The sequence below is a fragment of the Pezoporus occidentalis genome, unplaced genomic scaffold (genome assembly GCF_034315485.1).
Source record: "Pezoporus occidentalis ecotype Australia unplaced genomic scaffold, CSIRO_AGI_Poc_V1 ctg201, whole genome shotgun sequence".
Taxonomy (NCBI): domain Eukaryota; kingdom Metazoa; phylum Chordata; class Aves; order Psittaciformes; family Psittacidae; genus Pezoporus; species Pezoporus occidentalis.
In genome coordinates this window covers 771,455-789,302 of record NW_026913868.1, presented here as the reverse complement: position 1 = coordinate 789,302, position 17,848 = coordinate 771,455, and the positions used below count along the sequence as shown (strand labels likewise).

The 17,848-nt window shown below is 47.5% G+C and overlaps 1 protein-coding gene across 2 annotated transcripts; it reads left to right on the top strand.

Moving 5' to 3' along the window:
- The first annotated feature begins 8,264 nt into the window (after positions 1-8,264).
- On the top strand, positions 8,265-17,780 carry LOC134163581 (serine/threonine-protein kinase PDIK1L-like). 2 transcript variants are annotated; one of them, XM_062618536.1, is made up of 5 exons: positions 8,265-8,518; positions 8,880-9,490; positions 11,193-11,409; positions 13,366-13,615; positions 17,052-17,780. In XM_062618536.1, exons 2-4 carry the CDS (start codon positions 8,945-8,947, stop codon positions 13,596-13,598), a joined length of 996 nt encoding a protein of 331 aa, XP_062474520.1. In that variant the 5' UTR covers positions 8,265-8,518; positions 8,880-8,944; the 3' UTR covers positions 13,599-13,615; positions 17,052-17,780. The 2 variants fall into 2 exon arrangements, with proteins under 2 accessions (XP_062474520.1, XP_062474519.1); XM_062618535.1 differs by lacking the exon at positions 8,265-8,518 and having other exon boundaries at positions 8,598-9,490.
- Positions 17,781-17,848: the final 68 nt, after the last annotated feature.

The following is a 17,848-nucleotide window of genomic DNA, read 5'->3' as shown; positions in this document are numbered from 1 at the left end:
GGGATAGATGCTGCCTTTGGTTTGGAAAGGCCAAATCTGTCTCAACCTCCAGTGCTTTCTCCTGTAGACCAGCATCACCCCATTTTTCTCCCCATTTAGGTGACCTGCAGCAATAACACTTGTTCCTGCTGGTGCCGGCACGGAGCCAAGCTCCCCCAAAACATCTTTCCCTGCCCCACCTCAGTAATTAAATAATAAAATCTGCCTCCATGCTGTGATCCTATCTTGGTAATTTCTTGTAATGACTCCCTAGGAAGGGCTGGAGATCGGAGCAAAATGCCTTTTTTGTTCAGATACAGCTATTAAATAGTTGCATTTAATGCCCCCCAGGTGAGACCTCGGATGTGCTGGTGCTTGGGCAGGCATAAAAAAATCTAGAAATTGATGAAAACAGCCAGAAGTGGTGAAACAGCATCATAGGAGTGATTGGAGGGGACCTGCCCAGTGCTGGGGGCAAGATGTAAGCCTGGATTTGGGGTGTTTCGGTGGAAAATTTAGGCTGGTGAGCTATGCCATGCCAGTTCCATGGGCAGCCAGGGGTGAAGCGGTTCCACATCTTGTTCCCAGGTGAGCGCTGGAGATAATCTCTGCTTTATTAAAGATATATATATAATCGATACTTATTTTTAAACTTGAAATATCTATTTGATATATATCTAGAGAGAGATACAGATATTGCTTCATCCTTCCTTAATCACTTGTTTTTTCATAAGGCCATATTCCCTGCCTCTTACGCAAAGCTGAGCAGCCAGAGAAAGGCTTCGCGCTTCTTTTGTCCTTTCCTGGGGTAATTTCACAAGCTCTTGGTGCTGCTGTTCCCTCCGCAGCCCCCCCCAAATAGTAATTTCTCAGCATTTATTGAAGTGCCACAGCCTTTTCTCCCCTAACCTGGCCAAATGGGGTTGCCTCCACATCTCCTTGTTTGAGCCATTGATAATGATGCTGTTGAGCTGGCAGGAGCAGGAGGCAGCAAATGACATCGGGTGACGTGGTTTACAGTCTTGCTAATTAACAAAGGGGTGGAGGGGGGTGATTGACAGCCGAGGTGCCCAAACCCAGCGTGCTAGGCAGGAGAAACACCCAGTTCTGCAGCGTTTCCAGGTTTTTCCAGGTCCAGCTAAGCTCCCATCAGCAGTACTGGGGAGGGAATGGGTTTGGGATCTGGAGACCATTGACTCCTTGTAAAATTAGGATAAAATTAGGATTAATTTTAGGATTTGTTAAGGTTTTGGGGCATTTCTGCTTCAAAGTTAGGTCCAACTGAGCGCTTTCCTCCGCGGTTTGGGGCAGGGGAGGGGAAGAACAGCTCTGGTGAGGCGGAGCAGGAGGATTCGAAGTGACAGGCAATTAGCAGCGAAAAGCAACGATCCTTTTCAGAAAGCGGACATAAAGCAGATGGGATCTGGCACAAGGGAAACATGGAGAGGATTCAAAAGCTGCTTGGAGGATGCAGGAGCTGGAAAACTCGGGAGCTGGGAAGTTTTGTTGTTCCCCAGTCTCATGGATCTTCCCGCAGCTGGAGGGGCCAAGGACATACCCAAGCCTCCCATGTTCACTTTTGGATACTGCCGGATTATTTTCCTGATTAACCCCTGGTGTTTATAGGACAGCAATCCCCTCCACCAAGAAAAACATTCCCCTGAGCATCACTTCATTTCCTGGCCCCTGCTTGGGTACTAGTGCCCAGGAGGTAATTTTCCAGTAGCTTTTCAAGAATCAGACACTTGATGCCAGGGCCACATCCTGCTCACGGGCAGCCTCAGTCTGATGCTTTCATAAGATGAAGGAGCAGTTTAAAAGGCTTCACTGCCTCAGTTTGGGGTTGATAAATGCCACAAGTGGGGTGCAGATAATGCTGCTGATTTACTCCTATTGGCAATGACTGGGGGCAGGGTGAGGATGAGCGTTATGAAGGTTCAAGCTATTTCTGCTCCCCAGAAAGCAGCTCAGGGCTGGGCAGGAGAGCAGGGCTGGCACACTATGTCTCCTCACCAAGCTGGGTCTTGCACAGCCACTGAGCACCGCAGCCAGCTGAGTCCTGCTGGGTGGCAGGCAAGGACTTGCCAAGCACAATGGGAACCTGTTTGCCTCCTTCACTCTTGATAAACCTTAACAGAGGCACCTGGCTCTGGGCCATGTGTGGGGACCACTGGCAGCCCTGCTGAGGGTGCTGAGGGTTGCCTGGAGACCTGCGTGCACTGAGCAGGAGGCAGATGCTCTGGGCAGGGGTGGAGAAAGTGAACCTCAAAACTGAATGCAAAGGGTGGTGTGTGTGTGGGGAATGTAGCTCTTTTCTGACAGGGATGGCTGCCATGGGGGGTACCCTTTGGCTCCATCACTATGGAGGTGAAGGGTGCTGTGGGTGCTATTGCAACTGGGTTGCAGCTGATTCAATTGATTGGGTGGGAAAATAAGCTGATTCTCTCTCAGGTTGGTCTTCCCCCACTTTAGTGAGTTGGATGAGCTTTTAAGGGGTTTGATGGGAAGCAGGAGGATCTGGTGGGATAGAAACCCATGCAGATGCAGCTCTTCATGGGCAAAGCAGCACATTATCCTCTGCCTGGTTGCAATGTGGGCAATGATGACTTCACTGCTGGGTCTCCACCACAGTCTGCCTGAAATAAGGCTGGGGCCAACAATGGATGAGTTGAGAGACTGGGGAAATGTTAAGGAAAAAAAAACATGAAAGGAAGGGGAGAGCAATCCCTTCCTGCACTTTACATCAAGCAGGAAAGAAGCAAAGATGATATTCCTGTAATAGAGAGACTAGAGTGATTCAGCTTGAGGTGACATCTAGGAAGATCATAATTTCTGCTTGCTGCCCTTCATCCCTGCTGCTGGGAAGGGCCAATTTGGACACAGAAGCTCCACTTTGCATTGGGAAAGGGAGGTATTACCCCTGAGGCCCAAGGGATGTGGCTGCTTCTCTTGGCACTGCCTCAAGGTTTAATCTTTGGAGATGCTGGAACCATGTTTGGATTGGTGCTGAGCACCATAATCTGCTTTGAGGTTGGCCCTACTTTGAGCAGGGTTGGGACTAGAGCCCCCTAGAAGTCCCATTCTGCCTTTCTGGGACTTTCTGACCCAAGGGTGATGAAAGACAGGGACCAAAAAGGGACTAGGAGGGCCTTTATTTAAAGTAATAAAGACAGAGATATTTCACCCCACAGCCTGTAGTGACCACAGGAGTCATAGGATATGGCCATCTCCACCCATCTCCATCTCCGAGCTGCTCCCAGTGGCGATGGGGCAGCTCTTGGAAAGCTGTGGCAGCTGGGGAGCAGCTTTGACCCACAATAAGGTGATGGACTCTCTATCCTGGTGTTTTTTGAATGAACCAGGGACCAAACTGCCCTGACCAGATCATAAATCCTCCACAGCACCTGCTTTGCTTGCTGGTGGTTCTGGAGGTCCTACCTTTCCTCTGGTGTTGGTTTTTGGAGTCCTGTCACATCAACCCTACACAAAGGACAAAGATAGGCGATGTCTTTTTTTGAAGCATCTCCAAATTTGCCATTCAACGCAATTTTTGTGCAGCATCCCAGACCACCCTCCTGGTTACCCCATTCTGGGACACACCATCCCCAAATGTCCCTATGGCTCTACCCTCCTCAGCTCTGCTCTCTCATGGGCCGCATGGATATTAGCTGTCACCATCATCACCACATGCCCACCTTGGCTTGAACCTACAAAGCAGAGCACAGCTTGACAACAGTCTGCAGCCTTCTCCAAGCAGAACCATGAATAGGTTCATCAAGAAATAAAACTGATGGCAGATACTGCCAGCAACACAAGAGCTCAGCCTCAGCGAGCAGTGGGGGCTCAGTGGGGCCCTGCCAAGTATTTGTGTCATCTCGTTAGAAATTGCAGTTTTATTGAAAACCCGATTGTGCTCATTTAGCTGTCACTCAAACCCTTCTGCAGCCACTTACTAGCGGTGGAACAGGGAGCAATAAGACTTTGCTGAAGATCATCCATCCTTTCACAAATTACCTCTTACTGATGAATTAAGGCTGTTGAGACGACAGCGCCTGAAAGCTGAGAGAATATCTGAATTTCAGAAGAAATGCCCTAAGCCATTATCCCTCGTTATTCCATCACCCGTGAAGCCACATCTGGAGCATTGCATGGGATGCTCGGCTCCGAGAAGCAATGCAGTGACCGGGAGGTTGGTGGGTGGAAGATGGGATGCTGGGGGTGCTGTTAAAAAGGCTGTGGAGCAATATTTTGTTCGAATGGAGGGAGAAAATGGTAGATCTGACCCCAAATATGCTCCAACATATGGTGTGTGATCCCTTGTACGTCCCCTCCACAGTGCAAGCAGGGGATCCTGCTGGAGAGGAGCTTGATTCTGGTGTGGGAAACTCACATTATTAGCACCACAGGCTGAATTTTCGGGGAAAAGCTCTTGACTTTAGGCAAATCCCAAAACCACATTTCAGAGCAGAGAAAGAGCTTTGTAGGGAAAAGATTTTAACCCATGGCATGGGAAGTGTGGGCATGTCCATATACATGTACATGGGTTTGGGGCTCCAAACACAGCCTTGGGGCCAGCTGAAAAACTGCTGTCCGAGGCTCTCTGCCTCCCAGAGCATCCAGGAGCAGTGATGCTGTTACCTCTTGATTGCTATATTTATGTTCAACCCCTGGGGCCAGCACGTGGAAGATGGGCAGGATGATGTTCCAGCCATCTACTCACTTCTTCCTTTGGGGACACGGCACCCCCTGTCTCCTCATTTTCCCATGAAAAAGAAATCTTCCCTGGGGGAAAAAGTCTGCTTGGCTCAGCCCCGTCTGATGGATGGCGGCAGGGATGGGCTGGCGAGAAACCAGATTGAAACCAGTGACTCATTTCCCACCAGCGGCTATTTCAGGGGGGGAAAAGCGGCCGTCCCCACTCCCCCAACATCCATCAGGTGGTCGGAAAGTCCCCGCAGCCACCACCAACACCCACCCCTCTGCCGCGGGGTGGACAAACGAGTTTTCACCCTGATGGGATGTTTTCCTTTCTGTTCTTGCATGCCCACCCCATGCCATCCTCTGCTGGACACAGGATGAAGACACAGCTTCATCCCTGCTGGTACCCGGACCCCCTGTGTCCCCCTTGCTGCTGATGGTTGACATTTGGCTGTGATGGAGCAGCTTTCCCTGGGTGGGAGGGAGATAATTAGCAATCAGCTTCCCTAGGACATTGCCATAGCTTATAGATACCACAATGTCTACAGATGCTGACAATGTGCCGAAAACAACCCAGAATTCCCATCACACATGCCCTGTGTTGGTTTGGGGTAGGATTTGGGTTTCAAGGTGCCAGTGACCCTATCCTGGAGCAGAGGATGGCTCTGACCCCAAAGCACCAGCACACATCCATAGTCATGCAGTCCCAAAACGCTCACACTGCCTCCAGCCAGGCTTATGCCAGGGAAAAGGAGCTTGAAGTTTAATGAAACAGGATCAGCAATCAATAAAAAAAAACCAACCAAACAAAAAACAATAAGGGATTTCTTTGCTCAGCAGCAACTAAATCTCTCCTCTCACCCATCAGTCCTGCCCATCTGACCAGGCTTGCACCCTCCACCTTCCCCACTGATCCCAGTGCAGGTCCCAGGATCTTCCCAGCAAGGAGCCTAGGCTGGTATCCACTAAACCACAATGCATCAAAAAATAACCCCCAAACCCTAGCATTTAGTGCTTTGTGAAAGAAAAACTGCTACATCACTGTCGTCTTTAGCACATAAAACCTCTGAGTCACCAGAGGAATGTGCAACGCTTTTTAATAGAGTCCAAACTGTCCCAGCAGGCCCAATGTTTAACATTCAGGGATTTTGATTTATTTTGTCTTTATTAATTTAGATTGCTCCATTAAAATATTCCCCAACCCCTCAGCACCCCAACATGGGTGGCTGGAAGGGGAGAGGCGAGGCATGAGTTGTGAGTTCCTTGCTGTGGGACATTGCCATGGCTGAAGGATACTGCCGTGATAATAAAGGAGTAAGAATCCAGCAGAGGCAATTAAAACCCTCCCTGTCAGTAGGATATGAAGGCAATGGTATGGTACCTCACATCCTACTGGGCTCATCCTCCCCATAGCATCCCCATGTGGAGGCAGGATTTGGGGCTGATGTGCTCCTGGGTGTGTGATACAGCAACCCTGGGTCTGAAGCCTTTTTTTTTTTTTTTAAGATGCAAGGAAACATTTCAGATCAACACAGTGATTTTATTTCATATTGAGAGCACTGGCTGTTATTAAAACCAATATTGAGGGTATGCAATGGACACACAGGTTGGCCACAGGGGAAACCTCCCCAGCCTTGGTGATTAATGCCAGAAGACCAGGATGCTCCAGCCATCAGTCTGAATCCCAGCTGCAGCTCCTGAATCCCCATCATTGTCCTCCAGGATGACATGTGGGACCAAGGTGGGTTTTTATTTGGTTGCCATTCCCAATGCAAGTGCAACCAGGGTGGATATTCCATGTGTTTTCTTGCTCCTGTTTGCTGGGGTGCAGATGGTCCCAGCTGCTCCTTGCTGGTCCTTCTTCCCAACCCCATCAATGTTAAGGGTGTATTTAGGACACAGATCTCTCCAGCAGTTTAAACACACACCGCAAAGACACCTCGTAATATTACATTTTAGCCTGGAAACACGGCCAGGCGGACAGTTGCACAGTTGCCTGGCTAAGGGGACGGAGAAACAGACAGACGGACGGAAGGACGGACGGAAGGTCACTGCCCTCCCCGCCGCGCCCCTTGCAAGCATCAGCTCCAGCACCGCGGCACCGTGAGGAGATTTGGTCTCACCCGGCACCCATCGTCCACCGCAGAGTCTGCTGGGATTTGTAGTTCTCACGTGCTGCCACCGTCACGCAGGCGCACAACTTCTTTTCCCGGGCTGCTTGCGCGGGGGAAGGAGAAGCGTTCGCCGATTGGTCCGCTGGAGGACCCACCTCCCTCTCTCTGACTTGTGATTGGCTGGACGGCGCCTCCCTCCTCCTGATTGGTAGGCTGCTGGCAGTGGGTGGGGCCGCTTGTCGGCGCGGGAATTGCGGCTGCGGCTGGAGCCGGTGGTGAGGAGGACGGTGGCAGTGCGGACGGGTGGGGAGGGGGTTGCGGCTGGAGCCGGTGGCGAGGAGGACGGTGGCGAGGAGGACGGTGGCGAGGAGGACGGTGGCAGTGCGGACGGGCGGGGAGGGTGTTGCGGCTGGAGCCGGTGGTGAGGAGGACTGTGGCAGTGCGGACGGGTGGGGAGGGGGTTGCGGCGGGGGAAGTGGGGACGGGACGGGTCTGAGTGGCTGCTGGGGAATGGGGCAGGGACCTGAGGTAGGGAAGGAGCTGGGGGTGGGTGGGTAAGTGACCTGAGGTAGAGCAGCGGCCTGAGCTGACCACGGGGTCTTACTTGAGGTACTGGGAAGTGCTGGAGCTGAGGGGATGGTGGAGGTAGGGCGGGGGTGTTAGGCGGGAAGAGCTGGGCCGAGCCGGGGGGATGGGGAAAGGGGCTAAGGTGGGGAAGGAACTGGGACTTGAGGGTGGGGAAAGTTATCTGAGGGGAGGGGAAAGGCGTTTAGATGGGATGCTGGGAAGAGCTGGGCCTGTGAAGCTAGTGGAGGCGGGGTATGGGGAAGGGCCTGGGGGAGAGTGAGGTGGGGAAGCGGCTGAGGTGAGGCAGGGGTGAATGGAGGTGGGGAACCGGAGCTGGGCACAGGGTTGTGTCTTATTTCAGGGGGCGCGGCTGGGATACGGTGGGAATAGGTTTGGTGAAAGGGTTTAGGCTCTTCCCAAACCTGCTTTGGAGAGGAGTGGGGGGGCTGAGGTCTGGGGAAAAGGATGAGAGATTTGAGAAGGGGGCACAGCAGGGGGATAGAGCTTCAGGAAGGATGGGGTGGAGAAGGAAGCTGGGGTTTGCTGGGAAGAGGGGGGTTATGTTGGGGGAGCTGGACTGAAGGTTTGGGAAGGGAGAAGAGCTTGAGGGGAACTGAAGGCTTTGAAGCAGGTGGGATAGGGAGAAGGGGGAAGCGTTAAGAGGATTGGAAAAGGAACATGTGGGGCATGAAAGCAGAGAATGAGTGATATGTTATTAGGGAGCCAAGCAGAATGGTGCTGAAGAACACTGGCACAGGCAGAGGGGTGAAACGAGAGGCTGAAAAGGGAGAGGGTTATTGGGGAATAGGGGAGGAATTGAACAAGGGACCATGGGAATTGCAGCAGGAACCTGCAGTAGTCAGTGAAGTGATGAATGACCTGGGATGGGGATCCTGGGAGTGGGACAGGGAGCTTGTGCCAGAGTGGGAAGTGCAGTGTAAGGCTTGCAAAGGGATTGGAAGAGGGTGAGCTGGAAAGAGTGAGCATCAGGGCATGGACTGGTAGAAAATTGGTAGTTGAAGTGCAGGGGCATGAGGTAGCCATTGACAGATAAATAAATTTACTGGAGCAGGAGTGAGAGTGAAGATTTAGTGCCAGACTGGCACTTCTGGCTAACTTTATTTCTTCAAAAGTCAATTCTGGTGAAAGTAAGTTCAGTTGTTACCCAGGAGGTCTTGTCTTTCCTTCCCTGCCCTGCTTAGGAAACATGTCTACATAGATCTTTTTCTTTCTCAGTAAGCTTTTTCCACTGTGGACAAATCAATGTCACTTCATAGGTGGTTCTATCCTACTGTGCAGCCAGGATTGTACTCTCTAATGTCTCAAAGTTACCATGGATATAGACTTTCTCTTGGAACCCTGTTTTAGCTGCTGGTTCTCATGAAGCTGCATCATAAACCAATGCATATACTGCTAGAATTGATACGACTTGGAAGTATTTGCAGTTAATGATTGGTAAGCTGCTTTGTTGGGGGAGTTTTAAGCTTTTTATCCCCTTCTCTTTCAGGGTTTTTACTGCAGGTGACTGATTGCCATGAGTTCAAATATTTTCCTCTGATTTGCTGTTCACTGGGCTGAAGTGAGGGATGGCTGAGGAAGCCAAGTACAGCATCATTCGGGAAGTGGGCCGAGGGAACTATGGGGTGGTTTATGAGGCCATCCTTAACCAAACTAGAAGCAAAGTAGCTGTAAAAAGGATACACTGTGGTGTCCCCGAAAATGTAGAACTGGCTTTGCAGGAGTTCTGGGCCCTGCAGAGCATCCAGAGGCAACACGAAAATGTGATCCAGTTGGAGGAGTGTATCCTGCAGAATGGCCAAGTCTTTCAGCCCATTAGTCATCATTACAGGAAATCAGACAGCCACTTGCTACTCATTGAGACCTGCCTGAAAGGACGAAGGTGCATGGATCCCAAATCAGCCTGCTTTCTGTGGTTTGTGATGGAGTTCTGTGATGGTGGCAACATGAATGAATACCTGCTGTCCCGCAGCCCTGATGCTCAGCTGAACAACAGCTTCATGCAGCAGCTCAGCAGCGCCGTGGCTTTCCTGCACAGAAACCAGATAGTGCATAGAGACCTGAAATCCGACAATATTCTGATTTCTCATAGACGTGGAAGTCCCATAGTAAAGGTAAGGGAATAAAACTTTGTTGTAATGAGTATGTACTCTACACAGCAGACCAATACACGCAGGGGAATGAAGGGATTGAGAGTACCCCTGAGGGGAAGGACTGGGGATAATGGTGAATGAAAAATTGGACACGAGCTGGCAGTGTGCGCTTGCAGCACAGAAGGCCAGTCGTATCTTGGGCTGCATCCAAAGAATTGTGACCATCAGGTCAAGCGAGGTGATTCAGCCCCTCTGCTCTGTGAGACCTGTCCTGCATTCAGTTCTGGGGCCCTCAGTATGGGAAAGATGTGGACATGTTGGAGATGGCCCAGAGAAGGGCCACAGAAATTATCAGAGGATGGAGCACCTCTCCTGTTAGTAATGGCTGAGAGAGTTGGGGTTGCTCAGCCTGGAGAAGACTCTAGGGAGACTGTATTGTAGTCTTTCAGTTCTTAAAAAGGGCCTATAAGAAAGACTGGGATAGGACGAGGGGTGATGGTTTTAAACTGAAAGAGGAAGATTCAGGCTGGATGAGGAAGAAATTTTTTACAGTGAGGGTTGTAAAACACTGGCACAGGTTGCCCATAGAGGTGGTAGATGAGCCATCCCTGGTGATGTTCAAGGCCAGGCTGGATGCGATTCTGGGCAACCTGATCTAGATGAAGTTGTCCCTGCTCATTGCAGGTGGGCTGGACAAGATGATCTTTGATGGTCCTTTCCAACCTGAACTATTCTGTGATTCTACATGCATACATGTCATGTGCTTTGGAATGGGCTTTTGATAAGTCTTGTGGTACTTGTAATAAGCATATTCAGAACATCTGATATCAGTTGTGGGCTTTTTTTTTTTTAAGGAGTCTTGGAAGGATATAAAGGTCACAATGGTGTTTTTCTGTAACATCCTTCATCCACTGCTTATCTGTTGACAGGAGCAGTTCAGGGCTCTCAAGCTTCTGCATTCTAGATCATCAGAGAGATCATGATCCATCCAAAATGAAGCAATATTTTCTGTGCCCTTAAACTTTAAGAACATACTGCCCTGTTATAACAGTATTGCTGCCTCAAGCACATATTGATGTTCAGGGGAGGCAGGGAACGTCTTTGTGCTTCATATTGGTGCCCTGATTGAGATAAGCACTGGCTAGCTGTGCTTATTGTAACAGTAGACTGAGAAGCTGTTCCAGCTCTACAAAAAGCTGGAAGCCAGCTTGCTCCTGAACTTGCAATCCCAAGAGTTCGAGTAGTTAGGACATAAAAAAGTAGGTTGGTGCATTCAGATAATTCATGTTTTGACCATTCAGATCAATAATGGTATTTGTACTTCGACTCTTAGAGCTGTCAAGTGACACTTAAATCCATGTCATCTTAATCACTGTGGATAATAATGGTAATGCAAGAGATTTGGTGCGCTCACTGTGGAACAGTATGAGCTGCTTCTACCACAGGTGGTTTTCAAGGTATGTTAATGCCCAATTAGATGTAATCAGAGTGAACTTGACAGAAAGATAATGATCAGATGCCTGGTTTGCCCATCTTAGGAAGGGGAGCAACCAACAGGAAAGGAATTGGGAAGGGACAGCTAACAGGAAATAACTAGCTCTTGCTCACCAGTGTTTGCACCCACCATGCTGCGGTGGATTTTGGAGCGGAATTCACTGAGCTGCTGTTTGAAAACTTAGTGTTTGTGAATAACTGATTTTTACTTTCTTTACATGCATTACAGGTGGCAGATTTTGGTCTCAGCAAGGTGTGTCAGGAGAAAGGGAACGTGAACCGGCATCGTTTCTCTTCTGCATGTGGATCCAACTTCTACATGGCTCCAGAAGTATGGGAAGGTCACTACACTGCTAAGGCTGACATCTTTGCCCTTGGGATCATTTTCTGGGCTATGGTCGAGAGGATCACTTTCCGAGATGGGGATTCTGAGAAGGAATTGCTTGGTGAGGATCAGATCAGTGCTGTCCAGTTGTCACTGAAGGCTCTGGATCTGAGAGATGTTCTCCCAGGCATAGTTACAAATGCTGTGGCATATGTGCTTTGGATTTGCCTTTTTCTGGGAATTTGCAGCCCAAGAAACACAAATCTGACTGTTTGGGGCGGGGGGGGAATGTGTTTGTTTTTTTTGTTTTCAAGAGAACTGCAAAGAAATCTTTTTCTTCTGCATGCATTGTTTTAACTTGGTTGCTTCTCATGCTGGGTTTTCAAGTCTTAGAGACATATCACTAAAGCAGAGGGAATGCTTTTTCTATTTAGAAATCATTATTTTATTTGGAAGATTAAAAGATTTACAAATACTCTGGGGGATTTAAAGGCTGAGGGAAAGATCGCTTCTGGCTTCTCTGCTCTCAGGCATTCCTTACCCCAAGGAATGCTCTTCAAAAACGGATTTGGCCCTTGTTATTGCTAAAAAATTATAACGGGAAAAATACTTATAGCTGTTGGTGAGGCATCTGTCTCACAGCTATATTCTTTATAGAGGATTTAGTATCTATATGCTTCCATTTGCTCAGAAATGCTTTAAATGCTCTTAAAACCAAAACTTTTATGGAATTGGGCTTATGAGTTTGCTTGTAGCCTTGACTTGGCATAACCAAGGTATGGGATCAGTTGGAGCACTGAAAGGATGTTCCAAAGAGCCAAATAATAGACTTGGAAAGGGTGTTTTGAAGAGCTTCGTTGCCATCTGGCTGAGTTTCCTCACAGTTTAGAGATGCATGATCTCGCAGGGATGACTCCTCTGGTGGCCTCCTTGCTCATTCCCTCCTTCCCCACTGCCGCCTCCTTCTTCCAAATCCCCCACAGAAATGCACGCTTGAAATACTTTGTACTAAATGATTTCAGGAAAGTATATTGCAGTGGAAAATCCATCTCAAGGGGAGAGAATGCCAGTCATGCACATTAGCATAATAATTGAAGACATCTACCCAGGCTCTGAGATCATGGCATACCTGTCTGTCTGTCTTTGAAATGTTTAAATTCTTAAAAGGAATTTCCATGAGGAACTTTGAGAAGCTATTGTGCTACTCCTGTAATATTTTTTTTCTATCTTCCAAGTAGGCTCAGTTCTAATTCTCTTATTTGTTTCTTTTTAAAATGCCAAACACTGATAAATGTTTTAGCTCCTGCCTACAGAAATAAGCAAATGGTTGCAGCTGAGACCAAAGCATGAGCAGATTTCATTAAAATAGCTCCCCGCCAAGTTGTGATAAGGAGTGTGCAAGGCCAGCCTTTTCTATGCACAGACAGGTCACTGCCTCTGAAACGTTTATTCTTTGCTTGGTGCAGGGGCAGCACAGCTTGAGTGAGCAAAGCTCTTTCTACTGTCTGGTTTGGAAGCCGGTTAATCATTTTCAACAACCAGTGAAATTTAGATTACCAGGAGCAAATTTACATTTCCCTTCCTTAATCTTGCTGAGGAGAAGTTGGCTAACAGTAAATGGCCTGTGCTGTCATTTGAATTGAAATCCGTTTGACTAACTGAGCAAATAAGTTTTGTGTTTAACTCTTTCCAAGTCACCTCAGCCAAGCATAGTCTCCCTCCCTCTCCTAGAGCTTCTCAGTCTGGTCGTAGGGAGTAAAATGGAGGCAGTTCATTTCAGCAGCCCATATTTCTGCAGATGGTCCATATAGCTGCTTGCTGAGCACACCGTGCTTAAACTTGCTCCCTGTGTTCCACATGCCTGCTCACACAGCCTTGTGCAACATCGTGATTACTATTTCAAAGTAAAAGCCTCTCTGATCAAACAGCCTCTCCCAGTATTTGACTTGGCAGTTGTCTCTTAGTAAGTGATAAGCCCTCCAGATGTATTGTTTTCCAGATTGTCTATCCATACTGCACATGACAGTGTTTTGTGCACTTTTACTGTACAACCTGACTCCTTCCAACCTGTGTTTAGGAACTTACATCTGCCAAGGGAAGGAGCTTGTTCCCCTTGGAGAAGCATTGCTGGAGAACCCCAACATGAAGTTACAGATACCCCTGAAGAAGAAGTCCATGCCAGGTGATCTCTGCAAGCTCCTGCATGACATGCTGGCTTTTAACCCAAAGGAAAGGTTGGATGCCTTCCAACTAGAAGTCCGAATCAGGCAGATCTCCTACGGCAAAAAGCGCCAACGTTCTGTCTCCTAGAGATGAAGGACGTTCAGGTTAGTGTCTCTGCCAGGCTACTCTCTGTTTATTCTGAGCTTAAAGGGGATTTTCTGTTAGTGACCAAAGCCCTCTAAATCAAATGTAACATACAGCAGTTCTGAAAATTCAGTGATGGGAGTGTGCAGTCAAACTAGAAAAGGCTTCAGTAAGCATTTAGGGAAAGGAATTTGTTTGAAGTGCTTCTAACAAAAAAACTTTTGCTCCCTTAATAGTGTTTGTTCAGGGAATTGGCTGTGCTGTCTGGAATTGCCATCCTGTCCTTTACGCTAAACCTCATCTACTTCCACAAATGTGGGCAGGTTTCTGCCGTCACTTCAGTGTTTAACTCTGCTTGTTTGTTGCGTTTACAATAGATTTGCTAACTAAATAAAAGCTGAATTAGGCAAAGTTACTGAATATTTTGTGTTAGTGCATTTTAAATATGGCATTCAGGTATGAGAGTAACTGTCAGATTAAAGACAGATTTATTTTTTTAATTAAAGCACTTTTAATGCTCGGAGGGCATCAGAGCTGGATGGCCCAAATGTTCAAGGAGCTTCTTGTCCTTTTTGGCAGGTAAAGGCCTTGATAAATGTCTAGGAAAAGGCTGGACTGGAAGTCTGGTGGTCTTGCCAAGTCCCACAGTGAGGCTGTTGGTTTTATGTGCCCACTGAACGTCCAACATAAAATACAAGGCAGTCTGTCATATTCTCTGTCTTTCAGGAGAGCAACAAAAATACAGAAGGGAGTTTCCAGGATTTTCAAGTCCTGTCTTCTGCTGTCATGGGCTTCATGTTCTAGAATTTGATAAATGCATCATGAAAACAAAGGTTTTGTCTGACACTGTCATTGAGAGTGAGCATCTGGCTGTCCTTATAGCTAAAGACATTGTCCTTTGCAACACAAATGCCTTTCTGATCCGTTCAATACTCCTGATCTTGTGACAGACTTGTCCTTTAGCTTAAAATGTTCTTTGTCCCGGGTGTTTGCCCATTCTGAACTATTTATAGAGAACAATTGTAACCTTAGCAGCATTTCTTCCTGCTCAAGGTTGGTTGGTTGGTTCCATTGATGTTGGCTCCTCCAACTCTTCCAGTTACAAATAATTTCTGCACTTTAGATGAGTCTCTTCAGGTCCTTGTAAAGTGCTAGGATTTATTATCCCGTCTGGAAATACTCTTCCTGATGTATTCCAGGATAGCATCTCTCCTTTCATATCTGTCACTTAATCCTCTCATAATTACTTTGTATCCTGAAGCCTTTTTTGACTTGAGTTGCTTCAAATAAATAAAGTTCTGGGTTAGAGCAGTTACTTTTGCTTGCAGATGCATGACCTTATGTTTTCTACTTCCAAGTTTTATCCTGTCAGTTAGAAGAAGCAGTGAATGACTGAGTATTTCCTCATCCTTTTTGATAACTGTAATACCTCCAGCTTTGTCATCAGCACACTTCTAACTGTGCCAAGGCTGTTAGTTAAAACAGTAATTAAAGAAGACTGTTGCCAGTGCCAATCTTGATAAAACTCCACTCTAGCCTCTTCATTTCCAAATTACCAGTTTCAGTTTCCCCTTGGGACAGGTTAACTGCCTTGACATCTTCCTTTTTGACTAATCCCAGTCTTCTCCTGATTATCTAATACTTCCTTGTGTGGTACATCAAATGCTTCACTAAAATCTCAATGGACAAGACCAACGCTTCTTTTTATCTAGAAAAATCAGTTTTATAGCTGAAAATGCAAATCCTACCAGAGTAACTGAGTCAGTTCTGGGGACTCCTACCTGAAATGGGAGGCCTGGCATACTGTAATAGCAACAGTACCACTAGTTGGCAGGCCAGCCCTGAAGTGGTTAGCCTGCTCCAGAGGAATTTGCAAGGATAAAGAGGAAAAAAAGGCTGTAGCAGCACAATGTCAGGCTTACTACTGTTGTCTTTCCTTTTCATATAAAACCATAATGGTAAATAAGTTTGCAGACTAGGCTTAGATGAAAAAACACCAGCACAGGCAGGACATATCCCTGAAAACCCTGTCTGTCTCAATCCTCTTCATTTACTGTATCCACCTGGTCTGGAAGAAGCTGGCTGAATACAGATTACGCTTGGAAATTTGGCGTGAATCGGAGTTGATGCAGCAGTGACTCGTGGCACAGTGCTTTATGCCATGAGGTGCTGATGAAAATGCTGTCAGCAGCTGTGTTAGCATGGACTGGAATGGACCCCAACCTGCCTTTTGAAAATGGGGCGGTCTTAAACTCTGATACATGGATGCTTCATTCTATAAAACAGTCTGATTTCGTATTGGACTTTGCTAATCTAAAATCAGGAGTAGGATGGAAGCTGAGATTCTCTGATTCTAGCAAGGCTAAATCTAGGAGCTTCGGTCGAAACTCTCCAATAGCAAGTTTGACTCAAACAGGAGTAACTTATTTTTCCATAGTTTTTATCATAAAATTGCTTTGTTATCCTAGGGCAGTGACTCTACAGTGTTGGGCAGCCAAACACTAAATCTCAGAACAGCATGAAAAACATCTGAATGAGTTTTCTTTTATGACTTTAAAGACAAGGATACACCTGTGATTCAGGAAGTCCTTCAGTTTCACATTGCTCAGAATGAGCACAACCAAGCTGTGTTTTGCAGTTGACATGCTGTAGGGAAGGGGCGCCATCCAGAGGGCTCTGGACAGGCTGGAGAGGTGGGACAGTGTAAACATTGTGGAGTTCAACAAGGCCAAGAGCAAGGTCCTGCACATGGGCTGGGGCAATCCCAAGCACAAACACAGGATGAGCAGAGACTGGATTGAGAGCAGCCCTGAGGAGAAGGACTTGGGAGTGTCGGTCAATGACAAGCTCAACATCACCCAGCAGTGAGCGCTTGAGCCCAGAAACCAACTGTGTCCTGGGCAGTGTGAGAGACAGGCTGAGAGAACTGGGTTTGCTCAGCCTGGAGAAGAGAAGACTCCACAGAGACCTTAGAGCAGCTTCCAGCACCTAAAGGGGCCCACAAGAAAGCTGAAGAGGGGCTTTGACAAGGGCCTGTAGGGACAGGACAAGGGGGAATGGCTTTAAACTGACAGAGGAGAGATTGAGATGAGATCTTAGGCAGAAGTTGTTCCCTATGAGGGTGATGAGGCCCTGGCCCAGGTTGCCCAGAGAAGCTGTGGCTGCTCCATCCCTGGCAGTGTTCAAGGCCAGGTTGGACAGGGCTTTGAGCAAGCTGGTCTAGTGGAAGGTGTCCCTGCCTGTGGCAGGGGTGTTGGGATTAGATGAGCTTTAAGGTCCTTTCCAACCCAAACCATTCCATGAGTTTTTACTGAGTAAATCTTGCTTGTGTACCCTCCCTAGTGTATGCTATCAGTGTCCCCAAGGCAGAGCAGTGGGCCAGGGGACCTCATATTTGGGCCAGTGCTCTTGCCAAGCTCTGTTTTATTTGGCAACTTTGGTGTGTTTCCTTTGCAGATATCATTTCCTGCTGCGATCTGGAGGCCTCGGAGATGGTGAATAACTCTGCCTTCCTTTGGAATGAGTGGGTCCATCAGAAGACTGTTGCTGGTGTCCAGTTTTCCCAAACGGTTATATTTAAATGAACAGCAATTTTATTTATTTGTACAGTAATTTTAAGAGGAGAACTACAAAGTATCTATTTTTATCCAAACCTTCAGTGTTTAATTCTATGTTCTTTTATGCAGCGAGTAGCACAGGTGAGAGCCTGGCTGATGTGGTCTTGTCTGTCCAGCCACACTCAGCACAGTCCTAGAGCAGTTTCTCAACTTGCTCTTTTTAAAGCAATCCTTGTGCAGCCTTTCACTGCTGTCCTGTGGCTGTGCTTTCAAAGGATGGCAAAGAAACACGTGGAAACTGCCTTGAAACGGGCTTCTCTGCCCCATTGCATGCTGACTGCCTCTCCAGCCCTGGCTTCTCCTTGACAAGGCTGTGTTGCATGTCCTTGGCACACAAGTTCATCTTTAGGAGGTTTAATTGGAGCTTTTTTTTGTGTGTAATTCTTCACTGCGTGTTGCTTGGCCATGTAAGTGAGTGATGTCTGCTGAATGAGCTGGCAAAGTGTTCAGTGTCTGTTCTGCAAACTATGAGCAGAAACAAAAATGTATTTTCTTCACAGTAGCTTTTGAATATTCTTGCTTAGATTAACTAAAATGCTTTCTTAAAATAAATACAAAGAATGTTAAAGATGCCAACTCTTGATTAGAACATATGCGTCACTAACACTTAAAGTAGTTTAAGGAATCATGCTTCCT